The sequence below is a fragment of the Ostrea edulis genome, chromosome 4 (genome assembly GCF_947568905.1).
Source record: "Ostrea edulis chromosome 4, xbOstEdul1.1, whole genome shotgun sequence".
Classification (NCBI taxonomy): Eukaryota; Metazoa; Mollusca; class Bivalvia; order Ostreida; family Ostreidae; genus Ostrea; species Ostrea edulis.
This window is the reverse complement of record NC_079167.1, coordinates 30,487,718-30,504,516: the sequence shown is the minus strand read 5'-3', so window position 1 is coordinate 30,504,516 and position 16,799 is coordinate 30,487,718. Positions and strand designations below refer to the sequence as shown.

The 16,799-nt window shown below is 36.1% G+C and overlaps 2 protein-coding genes across 5 annotated transcripts in view; one reads left to right on the top strand and one right to left on the bottom strand.

Moving 5' to 3' along the window:
* LOC125671741 (stathmin-3-like) overlaps window positions 1-563 on the bottom strand; it is a 29,965-nt gene extending 29,402 nt beyond the window's left edge. For both annotated transcript variants that reach the window (XM_048907617.2, XM_048907619.2), the window contains exon 1: window positions 481-563. The gene's annotated coding sequence lies outside the window, so the exon portion shown is untranslated. The remainder of the gene's footprint in view (window positions 1-480) is intronic.
* A 52-nt stretch (window positions 564-615) lies between these two features.
* Window positions 616-16,799, top strand: part of LOC125671743 (regulator of telomere elongation helicase 1-like) — a 67,004-nt gene continuing 50,820 nt past the window's right edge. For 2 of the 3 annotated variants that reach the window (XM_056161182.1, XM_056161185.1), the window contains exons 1-5: window positions 616-705; window positions 6,016-6,163; window positions 8,141-8,369; window positions 10,182-10,266; window positions 16,175-16,256. In XM_056161182.1, coding sequence (XP_056017157.1) covers window positions 6,062-6,163; window positions 8,141-8,369; window positions 10,182-10,266; window positions 16,175-16,256 — 498 coding nt within the window. In that variant the 5' untranslated portion in view covers window positions 616-705; window positions 6,016-6,061. Of the gene's footprint in view, window positions 706-6,015; window positions 6,164-8,140; window positions 8,370-10,181; window positions 10,267-16,174; window positions 16,257-16,294; window positions 16,315-16,799 lie in introns of those variants that run through there. The other variant, XM_056161183.1, reaches the window with a different exon arrangement.

Genomic DNA, 16,799 nt, shown 5'->3' with positions numbered 1-16,799 from the left:
CTACACGACACCTAGACACAATTAATGCTGTCAGTGAGGGCATCTGTCAAAATACAACACAACCCAGCCAAATCTTGATGACATTACAGGAAATTGTTTTGGTTTATTGGGTAGATATGATGGGGCAGACATGGTAAAAAGGAGGAGGAGGGACAAAGGAAAGGGGTGAGAGCGTGAAGAGGACTCCCCTCCCCCCTTTTTTATTATTCCGTTAATGGCATGCAACTTGCATCCTTATGGATCCCATTTTAACCTCTCTCAGAATTCAGTTTATAAATGAAAGTTACTGTAAGTCAAATTATTTGGACATTGCATTACAGTATTTTATCTGTACTAGGTGCACATGCATAGGCCTACTTTGTGCATCCATGGATTGTTAGGCTTTGCATATGATAAATTACTGTATGGCTGCAAATATCTTGGTGCTAACTATAGAATAAATCTATAGCGTAAATGTCCTAGAACAAATTAAATACACACCTTCTAAACTTTCTTAGCTTCGTTTCTTTCTTTAGTACAGTACATACAACTAGATCGCGCGCTTCTCACGCAGAGGAAATGACGTTTTAAAGAAGTCTTATTGGGTTATTTTCCTTCATTGTCGATCATGATTGGTTGATATATAGGCCTACTCGGAATTCCCCTGGAGTAACTGGCGCCAACTTTCAGCTGGAGTAAGGTTGAACTGAAACCCCGTGCATATTTGTAAGTAGACAGAGTGGTTGGAATTGTTTGCCCCCTTTCCCCCAAAATATCATCTAAATCGTTGGCTTGTTTAACGTGCATGTCTGTCATGCGTGCAGTCCGAATATCCTCAGTCAATATAAACAACCACCTAAGTATCGGTACTGACATTGTACATACGTCCACATTTGGCATGTAAACAAGGGAAGTGATTTGACTGATGTGCTGTAGGGCATGATTAAAAGCATCGGTTTTGCCCGATCTAACCTAACCCATGTCAAATTTTTGCGCCTTAAAAAAAAAAAAAAACTTTAAAAATGTAATAAAATCACATTAGAGAGTACAAGACCAACAGTCTGGTACAATAGATTTACTACCAGTCTGTTAACAGGCACTGTCCCTAGGTGCCCCCTGTAATCAAGTAAACAATTCACGCCTTCTTTAACACCTCGTACAATTGTTTTCATTTATATAATTATTCTATTATCTCCCTGCATATGTTATTCACACAACACTATCATTATCTGCTGTCCCATAAACTGATGTGTGAAGTAGTTGGGTTATTTTATTTATCATGTTGTTAATTTAAATTGTGTCTGTAATCAGTATTTCATATATAATTATAGATATGTGCAGTGCAGAAGTGTGAACTCTGTCAGTATTACCGGTAGTACTTCTGAATGATTGTTATTTATTTTCATTGTTATAATTAATTGCCTGTTAACATGCACATGCCCCCCGAGGGCCCTTGATTGGAATAAAATATATTCATAAGATCCCATTTGTTATTTTCATATGTAGCGGTGAGCTGGTTTCGATTGCCGGTGGCGAGATAGCTCAGTTGGTAGAATATCTGACTAGAGATTCAAGGGGCCCGGGTTAGAATCCTGGGGTGCGTTTTACAAAATAACTTACAACCAACTTTTCAAACTGAAATTTTCTTGTTTATTGTAATTAGATCATTCACTCCCATATAAAATAGTGAAAAAATAATGCTGAAAATTAACTCTCAGAAACGTTTTAAGTCATTCATTTAAACTAATAACTGTAATTACAATTCAAGCCTTGCGACTTTGTCGTAAGTTGTTTTGTAAAGCGGGCCCCTGGTCAGGTCTGTTTCATTTTCTCCCTTCCTGTTGCATTTGGTGTCGTACAACAGCCCCCTGGAATGCCTGCCAGGGGATAAAGAACCTGGGTTGATGTCTTCAGGTGTGAAGGAGGAATGTAGTAATTAGTGTTATATGGACCCGTGGATATCGACCTGGGAAGCTCAGTGGTTAGAGCACCTGACTAGTAATGCAGGGGTCACAGGTTTGCTTCCCGGTGCAGTCAAAGATTTTCTCCTCTCTCCTATATGTTACATTTGGTGCCGTTGACCACCCCTGTACTTGTAGTTGAAAGTCCTACCAGGAGCAAAATAATCTGGGTTGTGTGCCTTCGAGGGTGAAGACAATTTAACAGTGATTTTTTAAGACCCATTTTAGGTCCAAATATCGGCCCTTTCCCCTCCCAAAATTTTTTTCCCAATTTAAATTGCACTTTTCCCAATAATTAAAACTGGCAAAAAACATATTAGTTAAAAAATAAGTTCAATGTGAATACTTCAATCATGTACATGACAAAGACGCATCAATTCTAGATGATTTTAAAAGAGCAGTCGAAAATTTTAAGAGCTTAAAGAAAGGAAAGTTAAAATGTAAAATAAAAGAAGAGTGACTTCAATTTTTGTTTGATATATGATATATTTAGCATATTTACAATAATGTCTAGGTTTTCCAAATTTGATCAAAATGTTGACAATTTTTCTCAATTCGAAAGCCACAGGACTCTCTTGTAAAATGTTGAAAAATCACTGATTTAAGGAAGGAGGAATGTAGCGGTCAAGCTGGTTCGATTGCTGGTGGCCAGATAGCTCAGTTGGTAGAGCACCTGACTAGAGATTCAGGGGCCCCGGGTTCGAATTCAGGTCTGGTCCATTGTTACAGTATTTTCTCCCTTCCTGTTACACATCGCTATATATAGATATATATATGTAGATATATGTCTTCGTGTGATTGAAAAATTCTTGAGGGGGACGCTAAACAAGATACAATCAATCAATCAATAACAGGTAACAGCTGTGTTTTGAAATTAAGTGCGACTAGATCAAAATTTAGTAAATCATTTTCTCTGTTTTACAGATTTAAATTATGATGAAACTTAATCTATGCGTAGAATACTTTGTAGATGTCTTCCATATGAATACATCTTTAACTTATCTGCTCTTAGTTTTATTGATTTCTGCTAGACTAAAAACAGGTTTTGTGATATTTAATTACCTATCCCATTAACATAATATTAATGGTGTTTTCTCAAAGTCTTATCAGTCAAAATAGAGTTGGACATGTCAGGGCTGTCAATCTCGTTAAAATGAGTCTGATAAATGGACCTTTCCCACTGACTGAGATAGAAATGCAATAAATTTTGAGATAATCGATTAAAGCCCCTTTTGTTTGGGCTACCTGAGATCAGTACCTAGGTTGCCCTGATTGGTGTGTCCAAATTCTGAGGAGTGTCAAATCCTGGAATATGTACCTTACGAGACAAAACTTCATATCTCATGATGGCTTCTTGCGTTGTTTTCACTCTCATCCACATCCATTTCGTCACTTCGATTCTATCAAATGCGCATGTTTTGTATAATGTCTATTAATTGGATTTCTTTCCCTCTGAGGCTCTTTATCATGTTTATAGTTTACTTTATGTATATTTGTTATTCTTGTATATCGAAAATTGGGGATATCCCCCACTTATTGGGCCCATAATTGAGGGTGGGGGGTGTTATTCTAATTCTCACAACTTTCACTTTGTTTCAGCCAGAATTTGAACCATTGTTTCTGTGCCTAAAAATTTTCATTTGTCTTTTCTGAAATCAGTAGATCTATTATATTTTTCATTTTGTTCTGAACAATATTGAGCCCTGACTAAAGTCGAAGATAACGCAGACATTTTGGCAGTAAGAACAAAACATTTTCTCATCTTCATAAATAAAACACCAAATGTTCGTGGGCCAACAATGTCTTAAACAGTACCTCTTCATGGTTTCCTTGATAGTTAACTTTTTCTTAAATTGTTTAGGTGTCACTAACCCTGTTTCTTTACCCAGCTGTTGGGGATTTTTAGCTCACCTGAGCTGAAAGCGCAAGTGAGTTTTTCTGATCACCCATTGTCGGTCATCTCTCCAACTGTCTGTTCGTCTGTCTGTTTACTTTTTACATTTTTGACTTCTCAAATCCACTGGGCCAATTTCAACCAAACTTGGCAAAAAGTACTTTGGGTGAAGGGGATTCAAGTTCAGTGATTTTTTTCTACCCACTGGTACCGTTACCCATTCAATTGGGAAAAATCACGTCAAAATCTAACAAATTGGGAATTTTCTACCAATGTATCGGCAAATGATTTCAACTAAAAGAAAAGAAAAAAGAGAACAAAACAAGAAGTAGTCATCTCTTTACAAACTTTTTTACGGAAATATTTGCTGTTGTGAGACATAAGGAATCGTCGTAGGCTCGTTTAGAATCGTCGTAGCTCTACAAAACACGCGCACTGCCATGATCTGTACTTTCGATTTAATACCGGAAGTGAACATTTTAGTTAACTTGTACAACGTTAAGTAAATTAGGATGTCAGCGGTCTATTTTTCGGCAAGTAAATCAGGAATTTTTAGTCTCAAAATTGGGAAAAATCAATGGTTTATCGGTACCAGTTATATAAGGAAAAAAATCGCTGAAGTTTGTTCAAATGAAACAGTTACTTTGATTTTTTCATTATCAATAGATTACTCATGACCAGGTCTTTCTTTGGTACTGAGACTTTTGACCTTACTTTTTTAAAACATTAATCTTGGCTCTATGTTTTGAACCAAAACGGATAGGACTGTAATGTATCACATATAGATTCTTCACGACCAGGCATGTCATTTGGTACCAAGACATTTGAATTGGTGACCTTGAACTTTGACCTACTTTTCTAAAACTTTAACCTTGACGTCTCTATATGTAGTATGTAGAGTTGTGCATCATGGTTTGCTGTACTGTCTTCCAAGGCTTTTTATGTCACCAGTCCAGCCGGACTGATAGGGTATGATTTCAACTAGTCCGCAGAAAAATTTACCAGTTCACCAGAGTTTTTCAGAAATAAATAAACATATTTCGTTCATGTTATTAAAATAAAATAACGGAATTTAACTTGATATGCCTCAGATAATATTGTAACACTTATGTGATATTTATATTTACTAATCTGGTTCATCTGATATCTACAGAGGAATGCCAAATATATGTTTAAGATTCCATAAACTTGTATGTTTTTCCAAAATGACGTTTTAGAAAATTGACCAGTCCCATCGGACTGACTGAAACAAATGTCAGTCAGTCCACCAGACTTTTAACCAGTGACAGACTGACGAGTATGTGTTAATTTCGAGCCATGTCTTCAGATAAATCTATGTTAACTCTCTCTCTGTAAATTTTATCTATTTTTCTGTTTAATTATTGTATATTCTGCCAGTACTTTTATGTTAGGACTGAGTATGAGAAATATTTTTTGATATGACACGTAATACCGAGTTAAACTTAAGGTCAGTGGTTTATGACTAAGGCTATAGGAATTCCACTCTTTTCCTGATGTGTTACTTTGTAGTGCATGGATTTGTATAAAGCCATTAAAAAGGTGATAGTGGAATAAGCGGTATTTGGATATGAACCAGTGTGAATGTATCCCTCGGGAGTTATAAGTACCATTATGATTTTTAAACTCTGTCATAAGCAAACACAGCACAGGATGAAATCAGCAGCAAAAAGCATTCTCTTGCCAGGGATTCTAACGCTGACATATGGGGAAATGGTTTTTTAAGATAACTCCTTTGTTTTCTGTTGATTTATTTGTGGTATGTACATTATTTGAAGTTTAGAGGCTCACTCATGCTGAAAATGAGTTCACTTAACTCTGTCCAGCCATGATTCTCAGGTTTAACTATCCCATAGTTGAAGTAGATAACGTTAGATAATTCGATAGGGAAAGAGGTCCATGTAGATAGCGTTAGATAATTCTATAGGGAGAGAGGTCCATGTAGATAATTCTATAGGAAGAGAGGTCCATGTAGATAATTCTATAGGGAGAGAGGTCCATGTAGTTACCATTAGATAATTCTTTAGGGAGAGGTCCATGTAGGTATAGCATTAGATAATTCTATAGGGAGGGAGAGTCATAGATTGAAAACTGACCAAGACAATCACATAATTCAACCTCCCAATCCTTTTTCTTTTACAGTTATTATTCTTCATTATGCAGGAAACACCAGTTACATGTAGTGACCATCGTTACTCGGAGTTTCAGAATGCCTCTGCTTGATGTGAAAGGCGTTCATGTCAACTTTCCATTTGACCCATATTCTTGCCAGGTCACGTATATGGAAAAGGTGATAGAATGTCTTCAGAAGGTAGGTTCCTGTACAGGTGTTAGAATGTCTTCAAAAGGTAGGTTCATTTACAGGTGATCAAAAGGTAGGTTCATGTACAGGTGATCAAAAGGTAGGTTCCTGTGCAGGTGATCAAAAGGTAGGTTCATGTACAGGTGATCAAAAGGTAGGTTCATGTACAGGTGATCAAAAGGTAGGTTCATGTACAGTTTGATGGACCAGATGCACCTTACTGGATAGCATAAATAGACAATCAACAGATGGAAAAAAACCTGACAGAATTACAGGCACCAAATTGGAACAACCGCACAACCGAAAGTTGTGAAAGAAAAATTGCATTGTGTAGTAGACCCTTCCCCCCTAGATTCAGTTGTGTTGACGTTAAATTGACCTGTACAAATTGAATTGGGCCTTAAATAGAAAAAATAGAATCTGATGCTCTGGGCAATTTAATACCCTATAATTTCATAGTAAGCAGTACACTGACTGATGTCTCATTTGACGCTTGAATTTGTTTTGACGAGAGAGTTAGTATTGAAGTTTTACTATTTGAACGAGAGAGAAAAGTCTCAATCTTATTTATAAATTTGCAAATTAAACATGATAAATCTACTAAAATACCTACCACCCTTTGCCATCATGTCTTGTATAGGGTGACAGGAATTGTCACTTGTTCTTCCAAGAAATTTTATATGAATTCATGAATAAAATGATTGTGCAGCAGATCACCTGTTTGTACAGGAAATTTTGAGTTGTGCAGACTATAGATCAACAAAATTAAAACCGCTTTTTCAGGAAGCTTGGTTAATGATTAGTTGTATGATATGCAAGCATTTCAATGTAGTGCACATTCATACTTGATCAAATCATGGCCCCTTAGGGTAGGATAGAACCACAATAGGGGATCAAAATTTTGTATGGGAATTTATATACGAAATTTTGAAAAATTCTTTTCAAAAGTGCCAGGATCACACTTAATCAATTGATATGTAAACCTTCTCAAGTTGTGTAGACAAAATAATCTTTTTAAAAATTTTCCAGAAAACAATAGCAAAGCCATGTTAGTAATATTGTTTTAGCTGCATCCTTGTGTTGTGGGGATTGATGTTCGGTTAAGCCTTGACCCTTTGGGACTAAGGGTGGGGTCAAAATTTATTGTAGGAATTAAGAGGGTAAAAATCTTTTAAAAATGTCTGATAAAATCCAACTGAGGTGACCATTGTGGCCCATGGATTTCTTGTAATTAGTGAAAGAATTCAACATTGAAAAATTTCTACTAATCTCCCAAAGTGTTGATGATTTTTTTCTAAATCCATAGTACAGAGGGTACATGTAACTTTTAAAATTAGTGTGAAAAACACTGGGAATGTAGTCGTCCAATGAGAAACGGACAAAAACACTGGAAATGTAGCCCTCCAATGAGAAACGGACAAAAACATTGAATTGAAATTTTGTTTTTCATTGGATGTCTGTGTTATCTGTTGAATTGTGACTGGGTATTTCTCATAATCAAAATTCTTTACTAGAGTTTTAGTGGATGTGTGTGAGTAGTGTTTATCTGAAAAGATATTTTATAGATTTTAGGTCCAAAATCATTATGATCATATCATTTCATACTTAGAAATTAGAAAGACATCAAACAGGCTATAGAATGTTTAAGACTGCAGTTTTCTATGCAAATAGATCAATACATGTATATTTACATTAAAAGAAATTGGTCACAGAATAAGAAAGAACAATTTTCATCTATGCAACTAAAAAACAATATTAGAATTACATGTTTCAACCTGCAAATTGAATTTCATGTAATATGCTATAACTTATAGATTTTAAAATACTGGTAACTAAGTGAATTTTACTCTGCTTTCAAATTTATGCACTAAGTGATGATATTTATTTGTACTCCTTATTTATCCTTTAGAATGTTAGAGATGCACGATTTATTGATGAATTTTGTACAATTTCTCATTCAGATTATTCATGATCTCTATTTATTAGAATGTAAATGGAATCTTGGAAAGTCCGACAGGAACCGGGAAGACCCTCTCTCTTCTTTGTTCCACCTTAGCATGGCAGCAGGACAAGAAGGCTCAGGTGGAACTCAATCGCCAAGCCAACATCTCCTCCTTAATGGGAGATAATGGAAGCCTGCAAAACAGCCAAATTGAGGCTTTGAAAAAGAGTTTAGAGTCTAGCACTGGTTTGACATGGGGAGGAAGTGAATTTGGTACGTTTTGTCATGTGAAAATGGTCATCTAAAAATAGATTAGGGGCAGAATGATTGTGATAAATATTTTTAAATTTTTGTTGTTGCAGTTTTAACAACATTTATTCAGGTATATAGTTATATAGTCAGACTTTTACCCAACCTGACCAGGGGGTACAGGGTTTTAAGAATTCCAACTCTTTAATTTCACTCACACATTCACACAGACAGACATTCGTACTAAATCTACTGAGCTAGAAGTAAAGATAGTAGAAAAAATTGACCATGTACTCTGGCTGAGTTCATAAATATCATACAATACATACTATAATAATTAACAATCAGATATATGATGTAATACCAAGGTTGTTATAAAAAAAATACTACTTTAAACACACTATTGATTGAATATACATTTACCTCACTTCTTACGAAGAAAATAAAAATTATAACAAATGTATATAATACTAAAAAAGAAGCATTTTAGGATATTTTTGTTCTAACATAGTTTACGTTATACTTGAGCTAATGTTTCAAATAATTTCCATTTTTTTTCAAACTGATCTGTACAATTATATTTCCTTGCAATTTGTTTTTCTACTCTATATACATTAGTCCAAGTACTGTGGCTTTAAATTTACTTAATTACAAACAATTTCCTGTACATTTAGTTAAGTATATATAATGTTTCAAATGGTAATTTACAAAGTTTACCATTTTAATTTTTGAACATCCAAGGATAAAAGTTTTCTTATCAGTTATAATATTGAATGAAAAGGTTTCAGTAAACAATATTGCACATTTCTTTAAAAAATACTGACTTTTTCACAATCATACTTAATGTGTTCCAATGATTCTCTCTCCTCTAAACAAAAAGTACATAAATCGTTGTCTGATTTCCCAATCATTTTCAAAAAAGTGTTTGTAGTTAAAATTCTGATTTATTCGATATTGTAGCCATTGTAATTTACTATCTTTTGTGTTCATAAAAACATCCTTATGAATTCCTCTCCATTCTTCACTAGATATTTCAAATTGTTTATCTCATTTTTTTTCTCCAGTTGGTTTTTCTTTGCTAGAATTCAATATTTTGTTAATTTTTCTATTGTTGGTTTTATTATCTAGTAAAGGTAAAATGTGTAAGGGAATAGTTGGTTCTTGTTCTTTAATCAGATGATCAATATTAAAATTTCTCATCATTTTCTTTACTACTTGTGTTACTCCCAAAAATTAGTTTTGATATCAAATATTGTTTTGAATTGAGCATAAGTCATTATATTCCCTTCCTCATCCAGAAACGAATTTATCAAGTAAATATTGTTGTTACACCATTCCTTCAAAGACATTATTTTTTTATCTACTTTAAGTTTTTCATTGTACCAGAGAACAGTTTTACCCATTTTCTCTGGCGATAAATAATTGAATTTAATTCGGAGTCACATGATGTGGAGTATGATGGTGATTGATAGTTTGTCTTATTATTATGGAAAAGGATTGAAGTAATATAACAGCGTCTTGCTAATAAATCAAGACAAAACAGAAACAAATTGGCATAGAGTTGTAAACTGAACATTATGGAACTGTGTTCTAACCATGCCAGCCAATATACCAATCCTGTTACTGTAATATTTCGAAATGTTGAAATTGTTTATGAGAAATCGTAATTGTATGGATTGTGTATTGTGCAAGTTTATTTCTCTGCATTCCTGCACACACATGTGCACGCACACACACACACACACACACACACACACACAATCATTATATATTGTATAAATTCATTTTCCTTTCGAATAATCTTGAATATGTATATCTGTATTCTACTTTTGATAGCTGTGCCAAAGATAATATACGCCTCTCGAACCCACTCCCAGCTCACACAGGCAGTTCAAGAGTTGAAAAGATCGGCTTATAACACGTAAGGATAAACCCTTTTATACATGTACTACATAAATTCAATGTATTTTGTACAATCAGACTGCTTGTTTGTATTTTATAAGTATACTTGTAGTTTTTTGATTTAATATCATAAAACCTTATTCTGCATGCAGGGAAATTTCCATCCTGTATTTTATTTTTGCTCAATTTGCTCTCATCATTAATGGCAAGTTTAAATCTACATGTAGAGGGACCCATTCTCATGAATTGTTTAACAAGTAAAATTAAAATTATTTCTTTTCATTCAACGTATATTATCTCTTTAATGTACTTTAGAATATAAACAAACATGCCCATATTATCGTGTCGTGTCATATTACAGATGAAAAATTACTTCTTGGTTGAAAATGTATCAGATAAGCACAGCAGATCAATTTATTGGCTTATATAACGGCATTCAAGAACATTTTCTATGGCAAATTAATGTTCTGCGTCCCAGTAATTCGAAAGTATTTTGAACTCCTGAGATATTGACGATGCTACAGGAAACCTTTACTGTATTCCCAGTGTGTATGTCTGCCGGGGTTACGTGGGGTCATCTTGTGTACAGGAATATTATATCCGCTTTATTGCCTATTACGGGAGATCAATATAGTTTAAATTGAAGGCATGCATTACTCCTATGTTGGTTTTTTTTTTTTTTTTTTGGAAAAAAAGAATTTCTCGTAATTTAAATATCAATTTAATTACTAGGTGCAATGCTGGAAGTCCTTTCTGCCTACATTTGATGTTGTGTTTTATTTTTGTTTATCACTTTGTAATTCAGTTAATTATATCGTTTGTCTATGTAGTCTTCTATCTCATTGATTTTCCTGGTCTTTTCCTGATATCTGTTTTTCTTGGTGCTTCTATGGAAATTAGTGCACAGCTAGTGTGTATTTATTGTTGTGTGTGGCGCTTAAGATGGAAAGTTGTACATGTACAGGAAAACAAGAATATGTGAATCATTGATTTTTTTTGGCCTGGGTTACTGGAGGCCCGATTTTGTACCGTGTAACTAGGGCAGTAATGGAAAGAGCCACAATATGTATTTTGAGATTTCTGTAATGAAGTTGTAGGAGGTGCGAATTGATTGCAATTAAGATTAATTAAATTGCAGTGGTAGTGAATTTAGACATCAGAAGCAATGACTAAACAATTCAGCAAATATTATTGATTTAGGCGCAGGAAAAAATGAAAAATCATTTCAGATATTGATGCTAGACTTCAATATTCATGGTGTGATGCACAGATCTTTGATTCATATTTGAAAGAGCAGATGCACTGAATTTTTCAATTAGTGTATCTAGTTCAATTACTCAAAATTACTGTTGATTGCCGAATGCTAAGAGTAAAATTTGTAGCACACATTAATTGTAGATAAAAACTTGAGCACTGACTGTTAATTATATTTTAAATTACATAATATAGTGTATGCAATGGTGTGAACAGACATAATGAATGATATATATTATGTAAGTATGTCTGCTCACCCCACTACATTCATACCTTGTGAATTTTAAAAAATATATATCAGTCAGCATGTATATAAATTTGCATTCTCTTTACATGTGATTGTTTGTGTGTCCTTGAAGCTTAATAATTTTGTACTTGTCCATCAATTTGATGGAACAACCATGCCTGATTCATTTGAGCACGATTGGTTAGATTTGCATGGGGATGTCACATGACATTCATAATTTTATGTTTGCTTCTATGTTGTCTTTTGGAAGAAAATTACAATGTAATGTAAATATGGATCTAAAGAATAGATAATTATGCTCCCCTTTGACAAAAGAGGGGACATATTGTTATGGACCCATCGGTTGGTCTTATCCACTCAACATCTAAGAACCCTTTGCTTGACAGCTACCAAACTTGGTACAGTGGTTTCCCTTAGGGAGTAGATGACCCCTCTTGGTTTTCAGGTCACAACATCAAAGTAAAAGGTCAAACTGAGAATAGTGAAATATTTTCCACTCAATATCTTAAGAACATTTTGCTTGACAAACATCAAGCTTGGTACACTGGTCTACCTAAAGGAGTAGATAACCCCTATTGAATTTGAGGCCACAAGGTCAAAGTTCAACAATCTTACTCCGGGCGGAAGATATTGTCCACTCAGTATCTTGAAAACCCTTTGCTTGACAGACATCAAACTTGGTACATTGGTGCCCCCTAAAGAGTACATGACCCCCATTGGTTATTAAAAGGTCAAAGGTCATGACTCAGGTGACTGGTTATTTAGAAATGGCTGCTCAGTGTTTTGAGAGATCACAATTCATTGCATTTCATGTGTGGATGAGTACCAGTATGTTTGCGAGTGTGTAAGTGTTTGTGTTTAACACTGGGCTTGTAGACATCCTACAGACCCCATTTTGTGCTTGCATGATTTTATATTTCACAGGTAGCTTTGTTATCAAAAGAGGAAAACCCCTATTGATTTTGGGGTCCAAAGGTCTAGGTTGCTTTGGGACTTTATAGAAAAAGCTTGTAGATACTGACTGTGAGGGGTTGTGTCTTGTAGATACTGACTGTGAGGGGTTGTGCTTGTAGATACTGACTGTGAGGGGTTGTGTCTTGTAGATACTGTGAGGGGTTGTGCTTGTAGATACTGACTGTGAGGGGTTGTGCTTGTAGATACTGACTGTGAGGGGTTGTGTCTTGTAGATACTGACTGTGAGGGGTTGTGCTTGTAGATACTGACTGTGAGTGGTTGTGCTTGTAGATACTGACTGTGAGGGGTTGTGCCTTGTAGATACTGACTGTGAGGGGTTGTGCTTGTAGATACTGACTGTGAGGGGTTGTGCTTGTAGATACTGACTGTGAGGGGTTGTGTCTTGTATATACTGACTGTGAGGGGTTGTGTCTTGTAGATACTGACTGTGAGGGGTTGTGCTTGTAGATACTGACTGTGAGGGGTTGTGCTTGTAGATACTGACTGTGAGGGGTTGTGCTTGTAGATACTGTGAGGGGTTGTGTCTTGTAGATACTGTGAGGGGTTGTGTCTTGTAGATACTGACTGTGAGGGGTTGTGCTTGTAGATACTGACTGTGAGGGGTTGTGCTTGTAGATACTGACTGTGAGTGGTTGTGCTTGTAGATACTGACTGTGAGGGGTTGTGCTTGTAGATACTGACTGTGAGGGGTTGTGCTTGTAGATACTGACTGTGAGGGGTTGTGCTTGTAGATACTGTGAGGGGTTGTGCTTGTAGATACTGACTGTGAGGGGTTGTGTCTTGTAGATACTGACTGTGAGGGGTTGTGCTTGTAGATACTGTGAGGGGTTGTGCTTGTAGATACTGACTGTGAGGGGTTGTGCTTGTAGATACTGACTGTGAGGGGTTGTGCCTTGTAGATACTGACTGTGAGTGGTTGTGCTTGTAGATACTGACTGTTAGGGATTGTGCCTTGTAGATACTGACTGTGAGGGGTTGTGCCCTGTAGATACTGACTCTGAGGGGTTGTGCCCTGTAGATACTGACTGTGAGGGGTTGTGCCCTGTAGATACTGACTGTGAGGGGTTGTGCTTGTAGATACTGTGAGGGGTTGTGCTTTTAGATACTGACTGTGAGGGGTTGTACCTTGTAGATACTGACTGATAGGGGTTGTGCTTGTAGATACTGACTGTTAGGGGTTGTACCCTGTAGATACTGACTGTGAGGGGTTGTGCTTGTAGATACTGACTGTGAGGGGTTGTGCTTGTAGATACTGACTGTGAGGGGTTGTGCTTGTAGATACTGACTGTTAGGGGTTGTTCTTGTAGATACTGACTGTGAGGGGTTGTACCCTGTAGATACTGACTGTGAGGGGTTGTGCTTGTAGATACTGACTGTGAGGGGTTGTGCTTGTAGATACTGACTGTTAGGGGTTGTTCTTGTAGATACTGACTGTGAGGGGTTGTGTCTTTTAGATACTGACTGTGAGGGGTTGTGTCTTGTAGATACTGACTGTGAGGGGTTGTACCCTGTAGATACTGACTGTGAGGGGTTGTGCTTGTAGATACTGACTGTGAGGGGTTGTGTCTTGTAGATACTGACTGTGAGGCTTTGTGCTTGTAGATACTGACTGTGAGGGGTTGTGCTTGTAGATACTGACTGTGAGGGGTTGTGCTTGTAGATACTGACTGTGAGGGGTTGTGCTTGTAGATACTGACTGTGAGGGGTTGTGCTTTTAGATACTGACTGTGAGGGGTTGTACCTTGTAGATACTGACTGTGAGGGGTTGTGCTTGTAGATACTGACTGTTAGGGGTTGTGCTTGTAGATACTGACTGTGAGGGGTTGTACCCTGTAGATACTGACTGTGAGGGGTTGTGTCTTGTAGATACTGTGAGGGGTTGTGCTTGTAGATACTGACTGTGAGGCTTTGTGCTTGTAGATACTGACTGTGAGGGGTTGTGCTTGTAGATACTGACTGTGAGGGGTTGTGTCTTGTAGATACTGACTGTGAGGGGTTGTGCTTGTAGACACTGACTGTGAGGGGTTGTGTCTTGTAGATACTGTGAGGGATTGTACCTTGTAGATACTGACTGTGAGGGGTTGTGCTTGTAGATACTGACTGTGAGGGGTTGTGCTTGTAGATACTGACTGTGAGGGGTTGTGTCTTGTAGATACTGACTGTGAGGGGTTGTGTCTTGGATTGCGAAGCTCTTTTATGATTGCTTCTGACTAGTAGATAACACAACAGGCATTTTAAATACAAAGCTGATCCTTTTCAATACTGCTACATGGGCCCGCATACATATGTTTCTAAAACATTTCTTGTTTTGCAATTGATTTGATCAGGAATATGGTTTTTTTTCTAAGAATAAAGCTAAATTAATTTATATTATCTTTCGTAATTCATTGTAACACTGGATATAGTAACAGGACTGTTTGTGTGTGCGAGAGTATGTATGTGAGAGTGTGTATGTGTGTGTGTAACACTGAGCTTGTAGACAGTCAATGCTTGATTAATTTGCTACTTCACAGATAACTTTTTTGCTTATATAGGAAGAACCCTATTGATAATGGGGTTAAAAGGACACTGATCAAGGTCACTACGGGACTTCATAGAAAAAACATGTTGACACTCTACAGGCCACATTTGTTGTTGAAATGATTTGACTCTTCATTTGTTATCGAGAGGAAGAACCCTTTCGAGTTAGGGATCGAAAGGTCAAGGTCACTATGGGGGTTCAGTGAAAACGTTTGTAGACACTCATTGCGAGGGGATATACCCGGCCCTCCAGAGCTCTTGTTAAAACATGCATCTCATTGTAAGGCCAATTCAACTTAATTAGTATATTATCATCCAGGGTCAGCAAAAAGTATGGGGCGGGTGGGAGGATTTTTTTTTTAAATTTTTATTTTCTGAGAAAAATATTAAAGACAAACAAGTTTTTTTTTCCCAACAGATCCGCATCATTTAATGGCAGATGGATATCAATCTATGCTATTTTCATACACTAAATCCAGGTTAAGCTTTAATTCAAGGATATAACAAAAATATACCTAATTTCTTCAAGATTTACGTCTGTAAGAACACAAGAAATTAAGAAAACCACATAGATCTATTTTCTTCAGGTGGCATTTCACGTTCCTTTACCGGAAATGTAAACAAGAAGTGTAAATACCAGAGTCGGACTTCAAAATATTCCGGAAATCGCAAGTTACGCAAAATAAAAAAATTCGGGGCAGGCCAATTTTTGAGGGGCGGGCGGGGATGATAATCTATCAATTAAGTTGAATTGGCCTTGTAACACAAGTATGCTATTTGTGAATCACAGAAGAATATATGTTATTTAATGTTGTAATATGTGGTTTTTATTCCCAGTCATATTAAAATGTCATGCAATTATCTCTTTATTAAATCAAAGAAGAGCATGCTCAGGAATCACCATACCCACCAAATAGGATTTTTTTTGTAGGGTGAAAGTCAGTGTAATAGGGTCAAGAGAACAGCTGTGTATCCATGAACATGTTCGAAAGGAAATGAGTAATGCTTCTAAGGTAACTAAAAACAAATTGTAAATGTGTAACTAGAAAGGAAATGAGTAATGCTTCTAAGGTAACTAAAAACAAATTGTAAATGTGTAATGAGAGAGGAAATGAGTAATGCTTCTAAGGTAACTAAAACAAATTGTAAATGTGTAACTAGAGAGGAAATGAGTAATACGAAGGTAACTAAAAACAAATCGTAAATGTGTAACTAGAGAGGAAATGAGTAATGCTGCTAAGGTAACTAAAACAAATTGTAAATGTGTAACTAGAGAGGAAATGAGTAATGCTGTTAAGGGAACTAAAACAAATTGTAAATGTGTAACTAGAGAGGAAATGAGTAATGCTGCTAAGGGAACTAAAAACAAATTGTAAATGTGTAACTAGAGAGGAAATGAGTAATGCTTCTAAGGTAACTAAAACAATTGTAAATGTGTAACTAGAGAGGAAATGAGTAATGCTTCTAAGGTAACTAAAACAAATTGTAAATGTGTAACTAGAGAGGAAATGAGTAATGCTTCTAAGGTAACTAAAACAAATCGTAAATGTGTAATT